This window comes from Garra rufa, chromosome 3, assembly GCF_049309525.1.
Source record: "Garra rufa chromosome 3, GarRuf1.0, whole genome shotgun sequence".
NCBI classification, from domain to species: Eukaryota; Metazoa; Chordata; class Actinopteri; order Cypriniformes; family Cyprinidae; genus Garra; species Garra rufa.
Genome location: NC_133363.1, coordinates 60,580,406 through 60,608,355, shown reverse-complemented (window position 1 = coordinate 60,608,355; position 27,950 = coordinate 60,580,406). Strand labels below are relative to the sequence as shown.

General features: G+C 35.5%; 1 protein-coding gene across 1 annotated transcript; it reads right to left on the bottom strand.

The window, feature by feature from the left end:
* Positions 1 to 126: 126 nt before the first annotated feature.
* vax2 (ventral anterior homeobox 2) lies at positions 127 to 23,331 on the bottom strand. Its single transcript, XM_073837406.1, has 3 exons — positions 22,637 to 23,331; positions 19,289 to 19,476; positions 127 to 2,389 (listed from the first exon to the last, which is right to left on the bottom strand). Exons 1-3 carry the CDS (start codon positions 22,884 to 22,886, stop codon positions 1,901 to 1,903), a joined length of 927 nt encoding a protein of 308 aa, XP_073693507.1. The 5' UTR covers positions 22,887 to 23,331; the 3' UTR covers positions 127 to 1,900.
* Positions 23,332 to 27,950: the final 4,619 nt, after the last annotated feature.

The following is a 27,950-nucleotide window of genomic DNA, read 5'->3' as shown; positions in this document are numbered from 1 at the left end:
TAAAAGTCTGACAAAACTGATTTCAACTTAACCAGAAAATATTGATTTCACTCAGCACAGATACATGTATTTTGTGACCCCAAATCTTATTTGTTGGTGGGTTGTTGACTTACAGGACTCAAAAAAAAAAAGTTTTCTACCAAATTTCGTCCCAGTGTGAATAGGTGCATTGGATTGTTTTCATGCGAAATGCTTTTACAAGACACAGACTACAAAATCATCTTTTAAATCTGAATCATTTCCATGAGTCTGCATGCGTTAGCCTAGCTTTGGTGCATGACTTCATTGAATCAGATCAGAAGTTGGGAAGTAGTTACAGTGGATGTCTTTGGCTGTCTTTCAACAAACAAAAACTGAATGTTTGGGGAATTTTTTGAAAAACCAATGCATGCTATTCTTACTGATATGCATGGTAGGTTTTGAGTGAAGAAGACTAGGAAAATCCATTAACGTAAAGTGCATCATGAAAAAAATGCTGATTAATTGTGGGTTGTAATTCTTCAGTCATATAAAACATGTGCAAGAGCACCAAACTGACCTAACGTCTCTGACAAGATGCTTACCATCCATAACTAATACTGACAGGGAGGACAAAGGTCATCATTTGGGATGGTGAAAAAAATTTCACACAAAACAAAAAAGTACTACCATAGTATACTTACTATAGTAACAATCCTTCCATCAAAGTACCTTTTTGTGTCTGTTTGTTTTGATTCAGACTCCAAACCTGTAGTACTGCAAATGGCAAGCGTTAGTGCATGTAAACTGCAGTCAGTGTTTGAATGATGTGCACATACTATGGAACTGATCCTATGCAGGCTCAATTAATAATTAAGCATTGTTTAAGATCTCAAAGAATAAAACCAGGTGCTGAAGAATCTTGGAAGTCGATAATTAGCCCTTTGCGTTGATTTGGAAGCAACTCTCTGACAAGAGGAAGCATGTTTCTGAAGTTCTCAGAAGTCGCCATAGTTTGGTGAATTTCTATAGTGGTGAGCAGAAACTATAAAAAGTGTAATTTTTGTGTTCTCGTTTTCCCCAATAGCGAAAAGATAGGGTTTCTATGACTTTTCAAAAGAGGAAATAATTATAGAGATTGATTACGCCATGCCATGAAATGGGTCCTTATATTGTTGTTGAGCCAATGAAAGCATTGCTTTTAATTGAGAATTTCGTGTTACCAAGAGAAGAGACATATTTTTGTGCATTGTGACAATGTATCCTTGAGGAGAAACGCAGTTTAGACACTATAATTTAGCTTTTTGCTGAAGACCTGTGTCATTTTGCTCAGATTTAATGTTGCATCACTGTTATAGGAATAATTATTCAGCCCGTTGAACTTGCATTAGCTCCCAGGTCCAGTATGAAATAAATGCCACAAAAGTTGTCAGTGCCTTGTTATTGTTACTGTAGGTGTTCACTCACCTAATTCTCTCATTCTTATACTTTCACACAGACGCACATTTATATCGACAAGAAGCTCCCCAAAGTCAATTAATTTAGAGCAGCATAAAACCGTACCACAATGTTGATCATTTTTTCGTCATTTTTCTCTTTTTTAACACCCATTTGGAAACAAACTTGAGAAATGATTTAGCCTTTTACAGTTACAGTTACATTTACAGCGATTTCCATCGTTCACAAAGAATAAGTTCCTCACCACACACGTAATGCAAAAATGGAAGGAAACCCGTGGACGACGAAATCCACCGAACACAGCGATGCTTAATTACAGGCTTCGTCCCAAACGCTCACCTCCACTGGAACGATGGAGTCCGACCGGCCTCGGTTTGGTTGTAGGCACTAGCACAAGAGAGGCCGTCGTTCAATCACTTTCCATCCGGTTGTTCACGGCACAGGTGAGTCCCCTGAGACAGGTAGAAGTAAGTTGGGAACGTTTTTAGGAAACCGTCTTCTTCCCATTTAACTCTCCGTCCTTCCTCTCTATCCTCATGTAGGGCTCAAACGCTGAGGATCCGCACCCGTATCCCGATGGCAGTTCGTGATGGGTGCCGCCCAGGAGGGGCATGGTAAAGCAAAGGGAGGGCGGTGGGACCCCGAGGCGTGGCGAGGGCGGGGTGCCACCTAAAGAAGACAGCGACAGTCCGAACGTCCCGCCCGCCACCGCCCCGGGAGGCGTGGTGCTGCTACCCACCCCGGAGGAAGTGGATACAGATGGGCTGCCCAGGAGCGAGCCGTTGCCTGGGTGCGGGTGAGTCAGCAGTGGGTTGGGTGGAGGCGCAGGCACTGACAGAAGACGCCCCTGTTCAAGCAGTCGCAGGATGTTGCACGTGGCGAGCGATTCGGAGGTGGACGACGACCGTTTGTCGGTGTCCTTGGTCTGGTCCTTCTTCTGTTTGGTGCGGCGGTTTTGAAACCACACTTTCACCTGCCAAACGAGAGCGCAAGTTGTAAGAAAAAATATATAATACAGTCTTTTGATTCATTATCTTCACCCTGGTTTCCTCGACACAAAGCCAATAGGATTTTTTCATTGGCTTTTGGATGATTTCTGCAAATAAGTTCTATGACTAACAGAACTTTATGATTCTTACACGTTTTGTTCATCATGATAATCCTTACAAATGAACACAATGTGAAGCCTACATCAATAGGCAGAAAGCTAAATTAGGCTATAAACAAATAGCGCCACGGTCTTCAACATCACCACCATTAGGCTTCCAACTCTTTAAAGTCTTTATTTTTTTTTTTATTCTGAAAGCTTTAGTTTAGCAGTTTGACGTGAGGAACCTCTGTATGCCGGGGAACTTCTGTATGTACACTCTCAGGAAAAAAGGTACAAAAGTGGTCACTGGAACAGTACCTTTTCACAAGGTACATCTTATTTTACCCCAAAAGGGGTGTATATTAACATATTTAAGGTACATATGATATTAGTACCTAAAGTGTACATATTAGTACCTTAATGGTACATATTAGTACCTTGTGAAATAGGGTGACCAGAGTTCTCATGGTGGAATACAGGATGGGTGGGCAAGGGGTGGGAAATATGACCATGGTATAAAAAAACTTATGTCTTATTATTGATCTATCTATATATCTGTCTATCTGTCTGTCTGTCTGTCTGTCTGTCTATCTATAATTAGAAACAATAAGACAAACACAATAGAGATACTAATTAAACAGTAGATTTATTTAACATGCATACATTTTTGTTGTTTTATTAACATTAATGACAGACAGTTATTTAATTAGGCTGCTGTCCCTTTTAAACCAAATGCATGGACATATACTGACATATATTTACGTGAGATACTCCACACAATAGACATTTTTTTTTTGTACACAATTGTGCAAGCGCGAGAACTGAGCGCACGCTGTCTGAGACAGAACTGGGATCGCGCGTGCGGCTGAGAGACCGCTTCTGGTGTGTCAGTCAGCGTGATTCCACCTAACTGCGAATTGTGACTGGATAGTAATTTTTTTCTACGATGAGCTTGGTTACCTTTTATTACCTATTACTACTCTTTCTGATCCCCTATTCCGAAATAAATTTAAAATTTTTTCAAAATAAGTCGGGACACTAAAAATAGAGCTGAACGGGACTGTCCCGGGAAAAACGGGATGTCTGGTTACCCTATTTTGAAAGTCAAGTCAAGTCAAACTTTATTAAAATCCCTTACGGGCAATTTAGATGCAGCTACGATCAGAAACAGACGGACTCATACAATACATAAACATAAATATCACATACCCTAACAAATTTCCTAACAAAGGGTACCACCTTAGCGACCGCTTTTGTGCCTTTTTTCTGAGTGTAATTGCTAATTAGTATCTTTAAGGTACATATTAGTACCAATAGTGTATAGACTATTACCTAAATAGGTACATACAGTGTAAAATAAAATGTAAAAAATGTCTTGTGTTCACTAAAGAGCTTATTTCAAGCATTTAACTAAAAAACATTAAAAAAAAAACACTGACTTTAGGGACAATGAAAACTGATGTGCTAAAATGCAACTAATTTCTGGATTTTAGCAAAAAAATGTTATCCCTCTGTAACTAAAAGAATAACAATGTGTATTGAATAGTAAAAAGATAATACATTTGAAAAATATGATAAGAAATATTAGTTGTTGTTGTTGTACAGGTAAAATAACTGGAAGTGAGTGAAATCACAAGCCTCACAAATAAAAAAATAAAAAATGGCCACGTCTACTCTTAAAAAACTAAATTGGATACTCTGACCTTGGGTCCAAAAAAATGTCTTGATACGAATAAACGTAAAATTTAAAAACGAACCAATTACGAAACATATCTATAGCATGTACTGTATGAGTCAATCATTGTATGTGTCAAGTTTAATTTTGGGGTTAGGTGTTTGGAAAAATGTGCCTTAGCAAGCTTACTGTTTACCACAAAAACAGGGTTTGTCTTTTCAGAAACAGGGATGCCACACCAAGGCATCTCCTTGTGGCTTCCTCATAAGCAAAGATCAATGAAGCATGTTCAAAAGTGCGCTGAACTCAGGTTAAAAAGTGCAGTGAACTCTGCATGTCCTTGTCCTGCATGTTTAATTGATACAGTGCTGCTTCATTGAGAGTGTATTCTGAGGTCGACGGTGGGTCGAGATCAACTCATAAGTATAGAGAAAATCAGCCCTATGAAAAATGCATTTCACCCTGACCGGGTTTTTACCCGTCACCTGCTGCTTTGTAAAGGAGGAGACAGCGCCATTTTCAACTATAGATACGCGCAAACGCATCAACACATCGCGAGCTCTCAGAAATGCACATTCACACTCATTTTCTCACTCTTAATGTTTAGGGCTCTAGAACATGGGATGATTGAGGTTCAGATCCCGTCGAGCAGAGCACTTCACACTTGTCTGCTCTATGAGACACTTTTGACGCTTTTCTCTGTATGTGGGTATGTCCGTGCACAAGAAAAAAGGATTTTAGCTTTGCTGCGAGTGCTTTAGACACATGGACATACTGAACAATTGCCGGAAGACTATAATGGCTAGTGATCTGTGCAATACTTGATGCTCGAGGCAGTGTGAAACAATATTTGCAGTCTTTTTTACTTCTATTATGTATTTTACTATTAAATGTATAAATAAAATAATGGTTTTTATTTTAATACACTTATATAATTATATAATGAATTCTCATCAGTTACTCCAGTCTTAAGTGTCACATGATCCTTCAAAAATCATTCTAATATGCTGATTTATTATTAGAATTATCAATGTTGGAAACAGTTGTGCTGCCAAATATTTTTTTGGAACCTGTGATTCTTCTTTTCAGGATTCTTTGATGAATAACAAGTTAAAAAGAACAGCATTTATTCAAAATATAAATCTTTTCTAACAATGTAAATCTATGCTATCACTTTTTATTAATTTAACACATCCTTGGTGAATAAAAGTATTAATTTCTTTCAAAAAAAGAGAAAGAATAAAAATGTACTGACCCAAACTTTTCAACAGTAGTGTATATTGTTAGAAAACATTTCTATTTAAAATAAATCATGTTCTTTTTAATCTTTTATTGATCAAAGAATCCTAAAAAAAGTATGACGGGTTCCAAAAAATTATTAAGCAGCACAACTGTTTGCCACATTGATAATAAATCAGCATATTAGAATGATTTCTGAAGGATCATGTGACACTGAAGACTGGAGTAATGATGCTGAAAATGTAGCATTGTATCACAGGAATAAATTACATTTCAAAATATATTCACATAGAAAACAGTTCTTTTAAATTGAAATAATATTTCACAATATTACAGTTTTATTCTGTATTTTTGATCAGAAATGTCTTTTAAAAGCATTAAACGTTTTACGTTTGAGTGGCTATGTATGTATACAACCTTTAAATGCCTTGATGTTTTGGGTCAGTACTCAAGGGATATTTGAGCCTCTCACATGGATACAAACTCCATTCATTAGGAGTCTCTAAAAATGCATGACCCTGGGACCTGTATTGTTTACGACGGTATGCTAGGTGTCTGGTGTTGACCTCCATGACGACAGCTCTTGCGCTTACAAACATAATCCGGAAGTTAATTTTCATCGTAAACCCAGTAAGACGCTAACAGTTGAATAAAACCCGAGCCAAACACTGAGATCATGGACTCAACATGGCCATTAGTGTAAAGATAATGAGATTGTGGAGTGATCCCATCAAGCTTACGTGAGCATGCTGATGCTGTTTTCATGAATAGTACGTCTACAAGAGTATGCAAAGTATTCATTTACATGCTCAAAATATTTAAAGCTGTTTTATACTGTATATGCATACTTCAGATTTTGCATTAGCACCTTTTTTACAGGTCCTGTAGTGGGCGGAGCTTCCGATTTTTAGATTACAAACTCAGCCGTACGACTTTACAGAAAGCAAAGGAAAAAATATGAAAATATGGAAGAGAAGACGAAAGCAAATCTCTTCCATCGTACATCTACACAATTGGAATGAAATCCTGTTTAATGAGATCGAGGGTTCACCGCTGGGGCAGAGATTACTAAACGCAGGATCTGCATGACCTGGATTTGCTCCGTGGCCCACGGCGTCCCAATCCACTCCGCTCTCAGAATCAGCACAATGCACTGGTGCAGAACGAGCTCCAGTACATCAATTCATCAGATGCTATTCTACTGAAACGATATCAGTGCTGCTGTAATTGGAGCTCCTAAATTCTCCACCATGATCTTCTCTGTTTATGTCGTCGATTTTTGCATGTGGTTATGAATGATGATGATGATGTCATGAACTGTAGTCAGGGTAAATGGTATATTAAGTTTGACATGAACAAAAATGAGGTTGTAAGTCTGTTTAGTGGAGCTTGTTCAGGAAAGATGAGGAAAATGAACTTCTGTGTAAATCATTCCTTATATAATTTGTACATAAATTGATGCATTTTACATTTTTACATATATTTTTACAAATGACGTACACAGAAATTTCTACTTTCCAGAGCAAAGTTTGTCAAGACAAACTGTGATAGAATGATGGATGGATGAGAGATGGAGAGAAAGATGGACAATTAGATGATAGATGGATGGATGGATGATATATGGATAGAAAGATAGACAGATGACAGATGGATGGATAGAAAGATGGATGAATAGAACAATTAATAGATAGATGGATGAATGGAAAGATGGACAGTTAGATGATAAAACAATTGATGGATGGATGGATAGAAAGATGGACATTTAGATAACAATGGATGGATTGATGATATAAGGATGGATAGAACAATTGATGGATGGATGGATGGATGGATGGATGGATGATAGATCGAATGGTTGGATAGAGCGATGGATGATAGAAAGATGGACAGTTAGATGATAGAACGATGGATGATAGAACAATTGATGGATGGATGATAGATGATAGAAAGATGGATGGATACAATAATTGATGGATGGATTGATGATAGAAGGATGGATAGAACAATGGACAGTTAGATGCTAGAACGATGGATGGATGGATGGATAATAGAAGGATGGATGGATAGAACAATTGATGGATGGATTGATGATAGAGAATGATGTATAGAACAATTGATGGATGGATGGATGATAGATGGGTACAACAATTGATGGATGGATGATAAATAAAAGGGTGGAAAGAACAATTGATGATAGATGGATGGATAGAAGGATAGATGATAGAATGATGGATGGATGATAGAAGGATGGATGGATAAAAGATGGAGAGTTAGATGACAGAACGATTGATGGATGGAAAGAGATGGATTGATGATAGAACAATTGATAGATGATGGATGGATGAATGATAGATAAGTGGATGGATAGATGGATGGTAGAAAGATGGACAGTTAGATGGAAGGTTGGATGGATAAAACAACTGATGGATGGATGATAGAAAAATTGATGGATACAACAATTGATGGATGGATTGATGGGTTGATGATAGATAGAAGGATGGATAGAACAAGTGATGGATGATAGAAAGATGGAGAGTTAGAAGGATGGATGGATGGATGATAGAAGGATGGATGGACGGATTAATGATAGAACGATGGATAGAACAATTGATGGATGGATGGATGGATGGATGGATGGATGGATGGATAGAACAATTGATGGATGACAGAAGGATGGAAAGAACAATTGATGATAGATGGATGATAGAAAGATGGACAGTTAGATGATAGAAGGATGGATGGATAGAAAGATGGACAGTTAGATGATAGAACAATTGATGGATGGCTGGATGGATGGATGATAGAACGATGTATAGAACAATTGATTGATGAATGGATGATAGAAGGATGGAAAGAACAATTGATGATGGATGGATAGAAAGATGATAGAATGATGGATGGATAAAAAGGTGGAGTGTTAGATGACAGAACGATGGATGGATGCAAAGAGAGAATGATGGATGGATGGATAGAAAGAAAGATAAAACAATGGATGGATTAATGATAGAAGGATGAATAGAACAATTGATAGATGATGGATAGATGGATGCAACAATTGATGGATGGATAGATGGATAGAAAGATAGACAGATGATAGGAAGGAAAGGAAAGGGAAGGAAAGGGGGTGAAGTGAGGCCAAGTATGGTGACCCATACAAGGAATTTGTGCTCTGCATTTAACCCATCCAAGTGCACACACACAGTAGTGAACACACACACACCGTGAACACACACCCGGAGCAGTGGGCAGCCATTGCTGCGGCGCCCGGGGAGCAGTTGGGGGATCGGTGCCTTGCTCAAGGGACTCACCTCAGTCGTGGTATTGAGGGTGGAGAGAGTGCTGTACATTCACTCCCCCCACCTACAATCCCTGCCGGACCTGAGACTCGAACCTGCAACCTTGGGTTACAAGTCCGACTCTCTAACCATTAGGCCACGGCTGCCCCTTGATAGAAGGATGGAAGGATGGATGGATGATAGAAGGATGGATGGACTGATTGATAGAAGGATGGATAAAACAATGGATGATAGAAAGATGGACAGTTAGAAGGATGGATGGTTAGAACAACTGATGGATGGATGATAGAAGGATGGATGGTTTGATTGATAGAAGGATGATAGGACAATGGATAAATGGATGATAGAAAGATGGACAGTTAGAAGAATGGATGGTTAGAACAACTGATGGATGGATGATAGATGATAGAAAGATGGATGAACACAACAATTGATAGATGGATTGATGGGTTGATGATAGATCGAAGGATGGATAGAACAATTGATGGATGGATGGATAGAAAGATGGACAGTTAGATGATAGAAGGATGGATGGACAGAATGATAGAAGGATGGATAGAACAATTGATGGATGGATGACAGATAGAAGGATGGAAAGAATAATTGATGATAGAAAGATGGATAGTTAGATGACAGAACGATGGATGGATGGATGGATAGAACAATAGATGGAGATGGATGATGGACAGAAAAATGGAAGAAGAAATAGATAATAGAATGATGGATGGATAGAATGGTGGGTGGATGGATAGATGGTTGGATTCATGCTAGATATATATCCATCCATCAAGTCTGAATTTTGCACAACTCTGAACATCAAATTGAAAAATCAAAGAAGTGAAAAATGAATTCTAGTGTTGCAAAAGAGTGAGACGAGCACCTGACTATCTGCTGATCTTTTTGACACCGTTGTTGACCCCGTCCAGACGTTAAACTGCCCACTATCTGATCCCACACATGTGATAACGGCGTGCAGCATGGAGCACGATGAGGATTTCTGGTTATTCGGTGACTCCTCTGTGACCTCTGTTCTTTAAAGAGCTTGTAGGTCATTAATCTCATGCATCTCTACTGAGGGATTTTTGATTTAGCCGAGGCCTGAGTTGATGTCTTTAGAAACTCTCTTGGCGCATATGCCACAACATATGGTTTGAAGTGAACATACTTGTGCTGTTATGTCCAGTTAGATGTTATACACACATTCTGTAACACACAGAACACCTGTATTGTAATATAGAAGGGGAAAGTGGTGAAAAATGTCCAATTTTGCATGCATGCATATGCAAATATAAAATTCTTTCTTCCTTACTTTTTGCACATTACCTGATCACCCTAATCAGTTACACCTGTTTACCCTCTTTCCCTCGTACCCTGACCCTTGTTGCTAGTATTACCGAAGCACATGTTCACACAGGTTCAGCCAAGGGTCAACGCTGTCTTACCGAGGGCTGGTAGATAGGGCTCTATAATCCTCCTAACAGCAAAAGCATTTGCACTATTATTAGTTCCCTTCCCCCAGCACTACTGGATGACACAGCCCATGTGCATATGTGATCAGGCAATTAGGCTTACAGTATGTGGGCAGATACTGAGAAATTTTGCCCTCCCATTGGATTAAAAGGCATCCCTGCTGAACCACAGCACCTCTAGTGGTCGACCTTCAACAGCATAGTCTAATAGGGGTCTCCACTGTGATGACACATTTCCACCTTAAATATTTTTTTAAAGATTTGAATTATTTAAAATTATTTAATTCAACATTATACTCATTATATAAATATAATAATATTGCTATTTTTTATTAATTATTTAATGTACATTCAAAACACTATTCCATGTTAATATAATAATGTTATATCAATTTATTTTAAATATTTTATTTACATTTGAACACTACACTTTGTTATATTAATAAAATAATATTGTTGTATTCATTTACATTTTACTTTAAATAATTAATTTAAATACTATATTTTAATATAATAATATTGTTATTAATTAATTTGTTTTTAATTTAATATACATACTTTGTTAAATGACTATAATAATATTGTTATATTAAAAAAAAAAAAGATGCCAAAGTTGGAGAATTTCTAATATGATTTCAATAAAATCAAAAAGGACTAAATTTTCAGCATCTTTTTCTCTCTCATAATTCATCTCTCCTTTTTGAAAGTCATGGAAGCGCAATGTTTTTTGTTTGTTTTTGTTGTTTTTTAGGCTGGTGGAGCAAATAAATGCAATAATATTTGCTTTCATGCTTTTTAAAATAGTTAATACACTGATAGGTCTAGTTCATATTTATTAGTGGTGCTTGACAAATATATATATATATATATATATATATATATATATATATATATATATATATAATGTGTGTGTGTGTGTGTGTGTGACCCTGGACCACAAATCCAGTCATAAGGGTCAATATCATCTGAAAGCTGAATAAATAAGCTTTCCGTTGATGGTTTGTTAGGACAATATTTGGCTGAGATAAAACTATTTGAAAATCTGGAATCTAAGGCTGCAAAAAAAAAAAAAAATCTAAATACTCAGAAAATTGCCTTTAAAGTTGTCCAAATTAAGTTCTTAGCAATGCATATTACTAATCAAAAATAATTTTTTATATATTTACGGTAGCAAATTTACAAAATATCTTCTTGGAACATGATCTTAGTTAATATTCTAATGATTTTTGGCATTAAAAAAATATTTGACCCATAGAATGTATTGTTGGCTATTGCTACAAATATACCTGTGCTACCAATGGCTGTGGTCAGATCTGGGGCTCTTCAAGCAGAGTTGAGTGTTCTGTTCTCTCTGATCCTATCAGATAATTGTATTACAATCTGCCCGACGCATGACAAACCGCAGACTTACAAGCAAACACTGCAGGCCCTTCAATCTCATCAACTTTTCCACTCCTCTGAGGCTTGACCAGTGCATGCTGGTTAAAGTCTTGACTCTGCTCCTAAAATTATTTTCTCATAAACAGCTGTCAGCAAAGCAAACTATAAGCTGTAAAATGAAAATGAAACTGACCTACCAACATTGTCTTATAACTCTGCCTCTTTAAGTGCTTAGATTGTCTGAACTGGTGTCTTTCTTTCTTTGTTTGCCTCTTCTGGATGTCTCCTTTTCGCACTAGACGTTACGATATTTTACATGCTGTCTGGGTGTCGAAGAGAACAATGAACAGCGAAAGCGTTCGTTCGGTCACCAGCTCAGCAGTGGACATACAGCAAGACATGATTACTAGTGAGTAAAAAGCAACTAGAAGATCTATCTATCTATCTATGGATACAGATAATATGTTGCTGAAAAGTTTTTCTTCTAAAGTTCTTGCTTCAATCTTGCTTCTTACACAATCTTTCATCCATTAAATCCATGACTTTCTCACGGATGAACTGAAAGCAACAAAAGAATGGTACAATGTGTCAAGCGAAGCCCAGGGATCTTGAGAATAAAGACCACACAGCAGAGCCACCAGTTGTTACATTTAAGCACGTAATCAGACAAATAAAAGCTGCATTCAGTTCATAAACGCTCATCTATACGTTCTCAGGTGTTTTTAATAATATCAAATGCAAATGCATTCTCTGAATTGGCTACACAGTTAAGGTAATTACTCCATGGTCGTTCTCCTGTGTAAACAGAAAATAAAAAGTTGCCACATTATGCTGATTGGCATTGGCTATTCTTCAGCAAACAATGCATTCCCATTTTAAAACCAAGCAAAATCATTTCATGTGGCAAGTAAGAGTCTTTCTGTCCTTGACTGAGATATTTCATTTAAAAAGACAAAGAAAAGATAAACTGCAAGGCTCTGGCTTGATTAACATAAAAACACTAAGAACGACTATGGACAGTCAACATCATCCCACTTTAATTAATGTAATGTATTTCTAAGTGAAACAGGATGTTTTTGCACCCAAAACATTACTAAAAGCCTTAAGAGAAAAACACAAAAGGCTCAAATGAGTGAAAGTTCAACTCTAACAAAAGAGAAAAACACCCAAAAATGCTATTTTTGTTTCATTAGCATGACTTTTTGTTTGTGAATGTTTGAGTATGTCTGCTTGCCATGCTTTGCAGCAACATGGAAATCATTTTATATGTGGCAAGTAAGAGTCCGTCTGTCCTTGACGACTGAAATATTTTATTTAGGAAGACAAAGAAACGAAAAATTACAAGGCTTTTGCTTGGTTAACACAAAACCTGCGAGGAAGATATGGTCAGTGTTGAAGTCAACAACATCCTCAACACACTTAAAATAATCTAACATAGACTACCAGTCAAAAGGTTTTGAACAGTAATATGTTTTTTAAAGAAGTCTCTTCTGCTCACCAAGCCTGCATTTATTTGATCCAAAATACAGCAAGAACAGTAATATTGTGAAATATTTTTACCATTTAAAATAACTGTTTTCTACTTGAGTATGTTTTAAAATGTAATTTATTCCTTGGATCAAAGCAAAATTTTTAGCATTATTACTTTACATTATTTACATGTGATCCTTCAGAAATCATTCTAAATTGCTAAATTTGCTGTTTAGGAAAGAAATTATAGAAACGAATACTTCGATGATAAAGACATTTATAAAGTTACAAAAGATTTCTATTTTATACGAATGCTGTTTTTCTGAACTATCTATTCATCAAAAAACCTGAAAAAAAATCCACTCAGTTGTTTTCAACATAATAACAATAATAATAATAATAAATATTTTTTTAAGCAGCAAATCAGAATATTACAATGATTTCTGAAGGAACATGTGGCTGGAGTGATGATGCTAAAAAAGCAGCTTTGAAATCAGGAATAAATTACTTTTTTTAAATATTCAAAAATATTTAACATTTTAAATATTTAAAATATTTCTAAATTTTACTATTTTTGCTGTACTTTGGATTAAATAAATGCAGGCTTGGTAAGCAGAAGAGACTTCTTTAAAAAAAAAAACATAAAAAAGAAACTTTTGACTGGTAGTGTATCACTAAATAAAACATTACTGTAAACCCTCATTTAAAGGCATATTTTTAAAAATAAAGGTTCCGAAGGCTTTTTTTTTATATATCAGTGCATTAGAAAAAACATCTTTGTTAGTTTGAAGAACATTCTAAAAAGCTATAGAATCTTATTGAATTGAAAGATTCCATGGATGTTAAAAGTTCTTAATAGCACTATCAATGCCAATAAAGAAGCTTTATTTTTAAGAGTGTAAAGACAAACACACAAATGTGAAACAGGATGTTTTTTCACCCAAAATATTACTGTAAACCCTAATTTCAAGGTAAAGGGAAACTCAAAAGGCTCAAAAGAGTCAAAAAAATGACAAAAATTGTATTGTTATATCGTTAGCACAAGACTTTGTGCAACATGCTGCTGGCTGTATTGATAAAAAACACTGCGCACACTGACTCACTCAAGGCTTTCAGAACTGCCAATTTAATTCTATTAAAGCTGCTGTTTATCACCGCGAGGACCTGCAAATTCAGGCACATTCAAATTTAATGTTTGCCAGCTTTGTTTGTACATCAACCTCACCCCAAAACCCAAATATTTATTCAGTCAAACAAATTTGCGTTCTGAAACTTGCTACAAGAACCTAATAAATCATAATCTGTGCTGCCTTTTCATCGAAAGGCTTTGGTTGAAGTCAAACCCTGCGTTCTGTTTATGTATGTTAAGGTCACACTGATGGAAGAGACTCATTGTGCTCAAATAGAGAAGCGCTGAGGTGAACCGTCACTCACTCGGCTAATAAAAAGCTCTCACTTTAATAAACACAAGGAAACAAAGTGCTGCGAACAACCTGTTTATTTCCTCACGCTTTAAGCGGATGGGTCAGAATGCCACAGCTCAATCCGTTCTTGTTCTTTAATATTTTTTTTCCACGAGCCTCTATTTTGTGGGCTCTCATTCAGGCATGCCAAGCCATCAAAGCACAATTGAAATAAGGTTAACACTTATACTAAAGCCTGAATAAAGGATCCCGTATACAAATTAACAGCAGTATCTCAGATAATAAATATCTAGCAGACATCGGATCTGCTCCATGATCAATGAGTCTGCGGGGCCTGAATACCCCGGTCATGTGCGGTTCGGATCCCTGCTGTGTTACGCTGGAGCGGGGAGCCACCTGCTGGGGACGGGGTCTGAGGAAAAACCCATATTTTGATTGTAAACAAATTGGGAATTCCTATTACTTTGAAATACTTTACATTAAGCCAGTCAATTGCCCCATGCGTATAATCCAACACAGACTAAACTGATCCTCTGAGAAGCTGCAGGGAAAAAAGTTGAGCTGCTTTTAACCCTTACAAGGTGGGTCATCTTCATCCATGACAATGGATGCAGTTTATCAAAATTAAAAATTGAATAAACTCCTTAAAAGTCCATGGTTGGGACCCTAAGAGTGGTTACCAATAAACAGGTACCTAAATACTATGATAGTACAGAATGGGTATCATATTCATGCAACATACTAATTGAACATTCATTTCTATCTATGTAACTATCTATATATCCTCTTTGAGATACTTCTCATTAACGTTATATATTTTCACTAAATTTAAGAGGGAAGGGAACTGAACTTCTGGCAAAATTCGATTTAATTTGAAGCTCTAATCTCTGCTTTCACAAGACTAGCCACTTTCTTTATTCTTATGAAATCCTCATGACAGAACGAAATCAATTCTGCGTTGAATATAAAGGCTGGACTTAATTATTCCATTCGAATTAAACCAGCAATTGACGTAAGAAATCGCGGCTTTTCGAAAAACGTCAAAAAGAAGTTTAATGCGTCGTCACGAGTCCTTGAGTCCATTTAGAACCACATTGATTGGGGTTGAAGCCAAGACAATCAAATACAGCCTTCATAGTTAATTTTCGATAGATTGAGTGTTTTGACCATTGACGTTTTTATGATGTCTGTCATGACAAAGTTTCTTACGCACATTTAGTCCCTCAGAAGAGAAGCACAAACTCAAAGACTGTGAAAAGTACCATGATGTGTTATAGAGATCTGGTCGTGTTACATTCCGGAATTTATAGTGCATTTCTGCAAGTTTCCTCGACATTGCAAATGTTTTCACAACTGAGGCGCAACAAGTCGCGTGTGCGCGCCTGACAGGACAAGTTTCCTCTCGTTAAATGCATCAGTTATACAAAACAAGTGCAAAACTCAGGAGCGCACGATTACATATTTCTGTGCATCACTGTAAATCATTAGCATGCTATTTAGGATTAAATTGATGTCGATAAAACTGTATAGACTAATTGTAGAATAAATTATTGAATAGTGTGAAGTCAATATTGTACCTACAGATGCCACTGTGATGCCAAAGGGTATAAAAAATGCGCAAATATTTATGCAAACGCGTGAACATCCAAAGGCTCAAAACGCTGCCTTAGACTAGCTCAATCTTATTTTGCTTTAAAAAAACAAACAAACAAAAAACTGAAATGTAATAAATAGATAGCTATTTAGATAGATTGATATTGCAGTGGAGTAAACTGAAATGCACATTTTGCAATCACGTTTTTCACATGTCCAAATGGAAGCTGCTGCACCAAGATCATTTGTATGAGCATAAATGAATATGAATAAGTATTAGCACTTAATCTGCGTTATATAGCCTATGTAAATTTTAAAAAGCAATTTCATTAAAACGCTTTTTGTATTGAACGTGATTTATTGAGTGTCTCCAAAGCCATAATTTTAACGCTCTGGTGACCGGCAGGTTCATAGTTTTACTAGATACAGCCGAAATTATTTCAGAGAAACGATATAAGCTGTAGGCTATATATTATTTTATTCAGACTATTTTTTTTTTTTTTTGAAATTCAATTAAAACTTAATGAAAGCGGAATATGCTGATATTTTTTCTAATGAACTGGTTTTTGGCTCTTTATTCAGTAATTTGATTCGTCACATTTAAATAAAGTTGCTCCTTTAACAAAACTTTTGACACGATTTAAAGCCTCGTTTTTACCCTGACCGCGAGTTCTTCAGACCTGCTGTGGCTTTCAGCGCATTTCTTTAGGTTTTGATTTCAATGAGGAAATTTATAGCCTGAATATTACCGCGCACAAGAATTCTATATAAAGATTACATACGATTATTTTGCTTCTGTGTGTAATTTTGCCAGAGCCAGTAAAATGGACTGTTCAAAGCTGATCTAAGTTCTTGACTGATTTGATTAATTGCATTCAGTTTTTAGTGGACGCACGTCATATTCACGAATTTTTTTTTTATTCATCATAGAGATTAAAGCTTGAAGTTTATATATGTAACTGGTCACTATATTTCTTTAGTTTTTCACCGTTTTAATGACCTAGTTCATTTTGAAAGGCAGTTATATATATTTATGTAGTTATACAAATATTTTATGTAATAGAATCTGAATCAATTAGAGCTAAAAAAAAAAAAAAATGCATGATATAATGTAGTTTTAGATGGTCTATAGCAGATCACACAGCCTCCCTAAGTATTTCTCCATAAGTCAAATACCTTTCAGGTATAATTATGGATCTTTTAAATTCCGTGTGTTTGTATGAAAAATATATGAAAATTTTGAAAAATATATCACTTTTTTTTTAACAAATTCACATAGATGACATCCGCACTGCGCCCCTAGTGTCACATTTCTGACCTGCCACCAAACTAAATTCATACTAATAAGATAATTTACAATGTTTTTTTTTTTTTTTTAGAAAAACAGATGTAAATGCATATTATGCCACTGTGCAGAAGCATAAGAATTTTGAATATGTGTATTATTTATTCGTTTAATTAATTCATGAATTGGGTAACAGTTTACAAGCAAAGTAAAAAAGACTGTTAAGAGGTAAGGTTTAAAAACCTGACTGCAAACATCATAAATGGCTCCATTAACCTTTCCAAAACGGTTGCCAGCAAAGTGATGAAACCATGGTTTGTTTGAACTGTACCATGCCAATTTATTATTTACATTGCATTGAATCATCTTTTTCAGATGCAACATTATGGCGATTTAAGACCCATGGTCTGTGCAGATAATGTATTGAAATTGCTTTGAAATTACTGCATCATTGTCTACTATTTATAAAAATACAGCATTGAACTAGAATTGCGTGCGTTTTGAAAATTGAGCTTTGAAGCCATCACGAATGTCCACATAATACCGTGCGTCTAAACACGATTTATTGAGGTGATTTATAAGGTAAATATACAGGATAGTCTAATCTCTGTGTGGCAGTCTATTTTGAAGATACGCGTCTGGTAAAGTTGTATTGGATGTCCAAAAGGTGGATTCGCGAGTAACGGATTAGTCGCTTAATCGTATGGATTTTATTCTAGGAATGTTGTTATTCGTTTTTTAATCACTCGGATGACCATTTGACTCAATCTCAATCTTACGAATAAATCAAACTTTTAAAACTCCGACAACTTAAAATAAATAAAATTATACAATAAATCTGAAGTGACGCAGTTCATAGTGCATGAATGATGACCGGACAACTGGGGCCCCCTTTTTTTTCCACGTCTGGATAAAAAAATGCTCCGCCCACTAACGCCCACTGTGCGAATACTAATTATGAGTATTGTGTTCATAACAATGGAGGCTGACATTCAGCATTTGCAGACAGGAGATTGGCAACTCTAGCGCAAGATTTGACGTCTATACACTCGTTACATTTGTGCCAGTTTGCTATACCATCTGACCAACCATTGACCGCTTTGATAAAAACTAGTTATTTATTTATTTATTTGTTTGTCCATTCATTCATTAATTGTTCTTTTTATATTTACTTTCCGTTTGTGATCGATAAATTTATTTTTTTTAGATTCAGCGACAAAACAAGTCAACAAAAACAGATCTATTTATTTTTATTTTTTACAAACTTCTTTGTGTTAAACACGTTTTTTATATTGCATTAGGCTGTATTTATTTTGATGGGCTATTGCATTTTTTTAATTATTATTATTTGCATTCATCGTATTTTTACATGGTACTATCATTAAATTAATTCAGTCATGTAAAATATTTCTTTAATTTTATTAGCCGGAAATATGTTTTCTTGCAAATACACTGTAAAATCAACAACAATTAATCAATTTTAAATAACAGGCAGTCTCTAAAAGAAATGCTTTTTTTTGTTAGAGTATTTTTGTTTACTCTAAAAATGCACATCTGACGTAAATACTTATTTTTCAATAGATTGATGCATTTCACATACACTAAAGTTAATCTAATCGAATCTAATCTCCTGTACCGCGCTATACGACACTGTGCTACAATAAAAATCGAACACTTGAAAAATCGAAGAAATAAATACGAATCAAAACATATCACTTAAAGAAGAATTCTAGAGAATTTACAAAGACACAATCAAATTGCAAACCACTGTAGTGGCCTACAAAACGTATAATAATATAATAACACCAATAATAAAAGTACACCAAGCATGCAACAAAATATTTTATAGGCTATTAAAATATATGTATTTGTATTGCATTAAAAAGCAGCACCTCGATCGAAAGCGAAGCTCACTGTTAGCATGTCTAACAAGCATGAATGCGTTTCGTACCTGAGTTTCTGAAAGATTGAGCTGTCTGGCGAGCTCCGTGCGTTCGCGCCCGACCACATACTGACATCGCTGGAACTCGAGCTCCAGCCGGTAGAGCTGCTCCGCCGTGAACGAGGTCCGTGTGCGCTTCGGCCGGTCTAGATCGAGGCCTTTTGGCAGTACAATCTCGCGAATAGTGCCTTTGGCGTCTGTTAAGGACACACATACGTTACAGGATTTACTGTTTGAAATAAGCAAATTCTCTTACATTATTATGATATATGATTAATATAATGTAACGTATTTAAAAATAAATGTGTACATTTTGCATCACAGAAAAAAATGAGAGGATTTGACAGACTATCAACTTAGCTCAATATAAATGTATGTATTGCTTACGAGTTCTAACGACGCTTTATTATTGATAGTGCCAGATAGAAATTAGCTTAGTGGCCCAATTGTTAAAAATAGTTTGTTAATGTCGGTCAGAGTAGTTAAATAAAGATTTGATTTTTACCATTACAACATGCAAAATCTAGTACACAACACGTAAGTTTCCAAATTAGTTGCCAAAGAAGAGCCTTAAACTGACATTTTCCTTGAATTGGTAATGAGATCTACTGGAGTTATGTTTAGCAGAAAAAAGCTAAGCAAGCTGTTCGCCTGTTTGTTGGATCAAGTCAAGTATTTACAGTACAACATTTATGTTTATATCCATCTATGCAGATTAAAGAAGTGTAACAAGAACGTATTAGATTCCAGTCACTTAAAGATTATTTTTATCAGCATGAAACATAGTTATCAAGACTATTATACAATATTTTATTGATATCTTGGCCGACATGCAAAATCAGAAATAATAATATCAGATAATAAGGTGATAAATATGGTATTATATTCATATTATACACCATAATACAATGTCTTGATATATCTAGGTTAATACATTATGGGAAGCAATAACTATAAATTAAAATGCACCATTTTTATTTAACAGTGTTAGAATATTTTTCATCTATACATTTAATTTTCATATCATTTCCAAAATAAATATCCAAGTTGTTTTGAGTCTTTGTGTGTAGGATACGCCCAGTAAACTCTGGAATCGATTAATTAATTTGAGAAAGAGTATTCCCAGTTTTTATTCCAGAAATTTTTCCAGAAAACAAACACAATAAAGTGGCTTTTTGTTGAAACTGAATATACCAACATATACTGCAATTTTAATATAGTGACTTGATTGCATGTTGACTGATGCGTGACCATCATTAGCCCTTAGAAAACATTTATAAGTAGGTCAAAGTAAAGCAATACTAGGACTTTAGTCTCAAACCAAAATATGCACTATTTTGGGAAAATAAAATATATCTGTCAGGTTGTGACTACAAAAAGATACTTAAATCGTAGCTTTACTGACTGTTTCAGAACTTCAAAGATGGTAATTATTATTATTATTATTATTATTATTATTATTATTATTATTATTATTATTATTATATTAACAATTAGATATGAGTTTAATTAGCTCTATGTGTTAAAATGATGTGATAAAGTATTAATATTTGGCATGACGTTTTGTACGTCTGTAGCTCCGCCTAGATGAACCTCTGCCTGGCAACCAAGCTCAGTATCTTAGAATCACACTTGGTTGAGCTGTAATATCACAATGAGATTAATGGCATTTGTTGATATAAAGCGGTAGAATGTTAATGGCGAAACCTTGTTTAATTGCTTTTTTCCTCGGCGTTTCAAATCAACGCGAGACTATCGGCCAGTGGCACAGACTTACTGACCTTTCAGTGACCCCTGTTCTCACGAGGACTCGGGCGCATTCAATCGTCAGCTTTAAAAACAAATAGTGACACCGGGGATTGTGGGCTTACAGAGGCAAAACCACTCAGATCCTCATACAGCTCGTCCAATCGTAACCCAACTACTAACTCGTCCATTCACTGCCACTATTGCAGCAGTGCTCGGACAGTTTATGTGCATTTAATTTCATAAACCATGTGGTGGAAGGGCATTTAAAATGAATGAAAAGTCTTGGGATTTTAGAGTATGTCATTTTAAAATTCCCCTGTTGTATATATTACAAGTTAAGCTAAGTTAAACTTAAAATATTATACTGAAAACATATAACGCAATATCGCTTTGCTTTACAGATGCCCAATTCATTTTAAAATGTTCAAAGTCATTACAGCTACATGGTGCAAACAATTCAGATAATAGTCAAATATTTAGCACTGATATGTAGGCTACTATTATAGTAATACTAGTGTCGTTTTTAATTAATCTTTGCTACATTTAGGCTCCTCTTATTGTATTCAAAACTAAAATAGGAATACGAAAAATGTATGCATGAATTGTAATTTAAATGTTGTATTTATCCCAATGTGAAGGACTTGCACCTCCTAAATATATCAGTTTACCAGAAATTATTTTACAAATCACGTATTCTCTAAATTATGATTTTTTAAAAAGGCATTTGCATTAACAGGTATTCCCCTTTCTCGGTTTTTTAATGTGTTTTAAAAGACTTCACCTCTGTAAATATAAGAAATGTATAATATGCACGGTGAAAAAAAAATACAAATACAAATACAAAACCTTTATTTAAAAATACGTAAATAATCTACGTTTTTAAATATTTTCCAGAAATTTACATAACTGCTTCCAACGCATAATGTTTGCATGTTGATGTTAGTGTTGTTTTAGCTTTTTATTTTTGGCTCTAAAACACTGACATTTAAGGACACTCACAAACTAATCTCAGCACTCGTGTTTTATGGCTGTAGTTTGTATGATATTAAATACATAATCCCTCTCATAATACTTCTCAATATAAAAATACACACCTTTCGAAAACACTTATTTTTCATTTATGTTTTTATATTTGTTTTTTAAATTGAAAATATGTTTTTAATATTTGTGAAATGTCAGATATTGATGTATTTTAATGTATTTAACAGCCATCACATTAAGATTTTGTGGTGGTCTTTTGGGATCTTACCCATTTTGTGCATACGTTTTTTGTATTAATGTTTGCCATAAATGATCTTTTCGTAAATATTGTGAAATAAAAAAGATATTTTGGTGTGCTTATAATAATAATAATAATCACTACGAGTAAATACACCAAATACGAAACAGAAAATTGTTTCGTGAAAATGGAAGGGAGTCTGTTGAATTTATTACTAAAATATTTTTGTTTTTACTGAATGAAAATTAAAGAGTCTGATTAAGATATTACTAAACTATTGTTTTCATTTTTTGTTGACTGAATTTTTAAATCAATTAGAAAATGAGCCAGTATGACTGGGAATATTTTTTGCTCTAAAACGTTCACGGTAAATATATTTGCTCACTCACCTCTGACCAAAATCCTTCGACAGTAGTCCGGATCGACTCCTAAAAGTTTATCTTGTCCATCCTCGCTAGATGAAGTCGGTGTGGACGCCGAAGTCCCCGGTGTGTCGGTAGAACTCTGCACAGGTGACCGGTTCCCCACTTCCGTCCGGCTTTTGGAGTCTCTGCCGCGGTCACGGCACAACGAATTGGATCCACAGTGGTTTCGGTCCTCGGCGATTCCATCGCCCATACTCGTGGCTTGATCAAACATCTAACAATTTAACTATTTTGTGTGTTCACTTAGTTCTTTTGGGCTGTTGAATAAATAGTCAGCGTAAATTCTTTCTTGTCAGAAATGGGAATTATTCCCAACAAAAAAAAAATTTAATTAGAATCCAGCCACAGACTCCAGCGATGGAACCGAGTTTCTGCCCAAATATTTTAGCATGTTCCGGCATCGGGCGTCCATGCAGGAGGAACAGTTTGAAGAAGGGAAGGAAGGTTGAGGTGGAGGGGGCCCTGTGGGCAAGTGGAAGGACCCTCCTCAGCTATAGGATCGCGCTCAACCCAAAATGCATTCTGCATATATGCGCTGGGTTTCAAGGTCTATGACCGAGGCACTGGGAGGCGCTTCACTGCTTAACCACGTATAACTAATTCCACACAACAAACATGGATCCGAGCAGCGCAAACTTCCTTTTTTTTCCCTTTATGACTTATATAGTCGATTTACTCGTTGTCTACACTGGGTGTGTTTTTGTATCTGCTCTGGGCTCTGTAGAAGCTCTGGAGAAAAAGCCAGCGGATTTCAGGATTTCTTCGGGAGGAGGGGGGAGGTCATTTTTACGTGGGACCAACTCAGGAACATTCTATAATAGACAATAAAATTCTAATATGTGGGTGTGATTAGAATATTCGGAACACATTTTGAAGGCTATAGCTGTCATATTAACACATAATTTCTAGAGTAGAGTATATATTTGTTACGTTGACTGACAGCAGCGACGTCACTTCCGGACTGTAATCCATCAATCGATTGGTAAACAGAGACGAGTAAAAGCACGAGGTAGGCTAGTTTAAACGTCCGTTAGCGTTCAGCGAAATGTGAATGAAACGATCTCTGTCTTTAAAGTCTTTTGACTTTGTTTGTTGCGTTTGGTAAGTGGATTTAATTGCAATTAAATGTCACTTTTTAGCCTATCTCACAGTATAGTTTCGTAATAACGGCCAAGGCGAATTTAAACGGATGCGTCGTGATTAGCCTATAAAGTAAGCGCCTCAAACTATTCAAATCCGGAACGATTCGTTCTAAAAGTCTTATTAACCCCTTAGCATTCCTGTTAAACTTAATGCGGGTGGAACGTTGGAACGCTATATTTACAAATAAGATGAAAACACCGAAGGGATTTATATATATATATATATATATATATATATATATATATATAGGCATATTGTGCTGAGAAAGATGAATAAACTGTCCAATAGTCCTTTTCAAACTATGTTAAAAAAATATTTTAATGGCGATTTTCCACATTACTCTCTGTTCTTTACACTCAATATTAACAAATGCTCGGCTAACTTCAGAATCAGCACAACCTTTGAATGTGCATCCTCAATAATTGACTAAAGGCAAGGGGGTTCGGTTTGTAAGCTGCATTGTATGCATTCTGTGCGTTATTGTGTAGGGGTGAGCGGGGCACAACCTAACGCGGGGTTAATTGTAACACACGTGGTTCAAATATTTCCACACATGCTAGCATAACCAAATTTACGGTATTTACTAGTTGCCATAGCAACACTATGCAGAGAAAAAAAGAGCGCCAAAATTCTAAAGCCTTTTGAAGATATCGCTGAATATTTTTTTTTACCATAGTAAAAGTACATTTCTGGCTGAAGTAAACTTTTCATTTTAGTTTTTTGTACTCATTTAAAATGAGACGAAACTGCTATTATTTTAATCTCCAATTTACTATTGATCAGTTTAGATGGTTTATTAATGCTTTGCAAACCAGCAGAAGACACTAACCTGTATTATATTCCAGTCTCGCAGATGGGGAACGTTGTAACACTGCTACAATATGCCCCGCTGTTATTAAACTATGCTATTCTATGACATTAACGATGCAATTTACACTATTGACTTTGATAAGAAACCACAAGAAACAGGTGAATAAAGGATGACAATCAATGTTTAATGTTCAGAAGTTATTATTTCAAGAAATGTAAAACATTTTGGCTGGTTTATGTGTGTGGTGTTCTATGAGAGCTGTGTGTAGAAGGAGGGGAGTGTTTTTCTGAATGTCTAAATGTGTTTCATCTATTTGTCCACATTGTTTTGAACTACTGTACAGCTGTGTGTGGCGGTCAGAGCCATTCCAAGCATTGTTGCGATGTGTTCATTGTCAAACTCCAAAATTAGATTTTTTTTTTTGTTTAAACGTCATTACTTCATTTGAAAAAGTTAACACATGTATTTTACTGACAAAATATTTTAGTTTTTTGTGTATATTTGTTTCATTCGATCAGATAACATTTTAAGCTGTCATATGGTCGTGTTACAACGTGCCCCTCAGATGTTACAACGTACCCCACCTACGGGGCATGTTGTCACGTTTCACTTCCTTTCTTTTGAGGTAAATAACGTAAAACGTATACACTGTAAATATGACACAAAGCGATATATTTGTACTAGACAACTGTGCAAATAATGTGGATAAAAATTGTACTCTGAACCCCAAGTGGATTTACATAAACCGCGAAATTCAAAAAGTGTTAGGTTGTGCCCCGCTCTCCCCTAAGTATGAACGAGAGGTTTATTTGTGTTTACCTCACGGTGCACGAACCGCAGGTGTTCATCTCATCATTGAACCGCTGCCATAATACACAACAACAAAATTAGAATCTTTTATCTGAGTGCGCAATCCCATTACGAAGGCCGCAATGACATAATTGCAGTTTTGCCACTTTCGGCAGTGTTTATCATTCAGTGCCGAAATGGCTCATTATTGAATTCAGCTGCTCAGCACAGATTAAACCGTGAACGGGATGAATGGAGCTGTCAGTCACTTCCTCAAACCAACAGTACAGTCAAGAGAGGTTTAATTGCCTCCACTGCTCTCTGGCCCCACAGTCTCACACACGGGCCCTTTCCTTCAACACGCAAATGTTGCAAAACAGCAGATATACCATAAACAGACCCTTCCCCCTTGGTTTTTACCGACTAAGCCTAGACCATGCTCACCTACGTTAATCAATCAATAAATTCAGATATGACAATTAAAACAAATGTTCAGTTTGCTACAAACAGTGGCTTGGTATGTTTTAATGTATTGCCTATTTTTTTGTATAAGGTGCTAGGTAAACAAAAAAACAATAATACCACAAATGTAACCTAAATTTTGAATGTAGGATGTAGCGTAAAGGTGAACGAGACTTAATATGATTTATGTCATAAAAATAATTTAATGTGAATAAATAGGTGCATTAAGTTAAGGCAACCGCATCTAATTTGTTTTTAATTAGAGTTAAATGAAAAGGTAACAGTTTTTCATTCTGATAGACTGGTGGGAAAAACGTGGACTTTAATCTACTCACTGTCAACGTATTATTTATATTTTTCCTTATTAGTTTTATTAGTTGATGATACGAAATTATGAAACCAAACTCTAAGGTTATAATTAAAAAAAAAGTCTTAAATACGGGTAGGCGATGTTTCTTTTATGCCAAATATCATTAGGATATTAAGTAAAGATCATGTTCCATGAAGATATTTTGTACATTTTCTGCCGTAAATATATCAAAACTTAATTTTTGATTGGTAATATGCATCGCAAACAACGTAATTTGGACAACTTTAAAGGTGATTTTTCTCAATATTTAGATTTTTTGCACCCTCAGATTCCAGATTTTCAAATAGGTGTTGCCAAATGTTGTCCTATCCTAACTAAAATCAATGGAAAGCTTATTTATTCAGCTTATATAAATCGAAAAATGGACCCTTAGGACTGGTTTTGTGGTCCAGGGTCACAAATGATCTTCCAAGTGAACAATAATGCAACCCTGAAAACAACGACAAATGCAATAGGAAACTTAAACGCAATACGGAAGCTGCAATAAACTTGTAACAATTTAAGGCGTCTTGGTAAGTAGGAAAAAACACATTAATGTATTTCATCGAAATAAAACGTAAAATGGATCATAGTAATACGGCCATTTATAAATCAGTTATAATGAAAATAAGATCGATGTGAATTTAACCCGAAATTACCCGACGCTGTTTTTGCAATCTTATTTTCGCAAACACATTTAAGACTTTTCGTGACTAAGAATAGTTAATTAAATAAGTGTTATTTACTATTTTGTAAGTCATATTTTTTAGCAGCAGTTTTGCGTGCCATTTATTAATGGAAACTTGAGTAATGCCGTATAAAAAAATAATAGTGCTCAAGAGTTGCTGGCAGCTCACTTAAACCTGCTGTGGAGCAGCTGCATCGCATGCTTTCACCATCTGTGAAGATGGTGAGGAAGCTGCCACATCTTCATAAAACTAGGATTATAGGAGTGTTCATTTGGCTTTAAGCAGAGTTTTCTGCTTCAGTCCATCAGTGTCAGATGTCACAGTGACACACAAAGGTAGTGACACTCAGGCATAGAGACAATACTTTGCCCTGAGGAGGAGATCGTGACAATGAATGACTGACACACAAAACACAAACCTTGACTTGCCGATTTGGGCTCACTATAAAATATGGAGCGCACTTTCGCATTAATTAAGTGGAAATGAGATAGAACACGAGACCGAAGACAATGCAGTCTTTTTACAAATACACGTGTATTTTCCTTGTATATTTGAGTGTCAGATTTGCATAGCACGGTTAAAAAAATGAGGAATGCATGATGCATTTACATTTTTCATTTTATACTATATATTATGCAAATGATGCTACATTGCAGAATTAATTTAAAAATGATTTAAATGATTTCTTCAGAAATAATGTATAATTATGTAACAAAATTATAATTATATGACTTCTCACCTGTCAGATCACTATCACATGGAAAAACAAAAGTAAACAATCTTAAACAATCTCTCCTTTTTTCAGGAGAATAAATTATTTAATCTTTTGCAGACACCCGTCGTTCCCTTATAGGAAAATGCATGAGTGGACATAACATTTTTATATATTCATGTTTTCTTTTTTCCAAGCATTTTATTGTACATTCATCAATCCAACCCTTAATATTCCTGAATGTTTATTATTTTAGAATACACTGACCTCTAGTGGCTGTTCAATGCAATGATGTACAACTGTTTTATAACACAAATGATTAG

What these genes read in the sequence shown, in the direction of transcription:
- vax2 (XM_073837406.1), bottom strand. Translation starts at nt 22,886, where the DNA reads ATGTTTGATCAAGCCACGAGTATGGGCGATGGAATCGCCGAGGACCGA. An exon ending in TCGAAGGATTTTGGTCAGAG is followed by an intron (nt 19,477 to 22,636) that starts GTGAGTGAGCAA and finishes TGTCCTTAACAG; the next exon opens with ACGCCAAAGGCACTATTCGC. An exon ending in TCAATCTTTCAGAAACTCAG is followed by an intron (nt 2,390 to 19,288) that starts GTACGAAACGCA and finishes CTCGTTTGGCAG; the next exon opens with GTGAAAGTGTGGTTTCAAAA.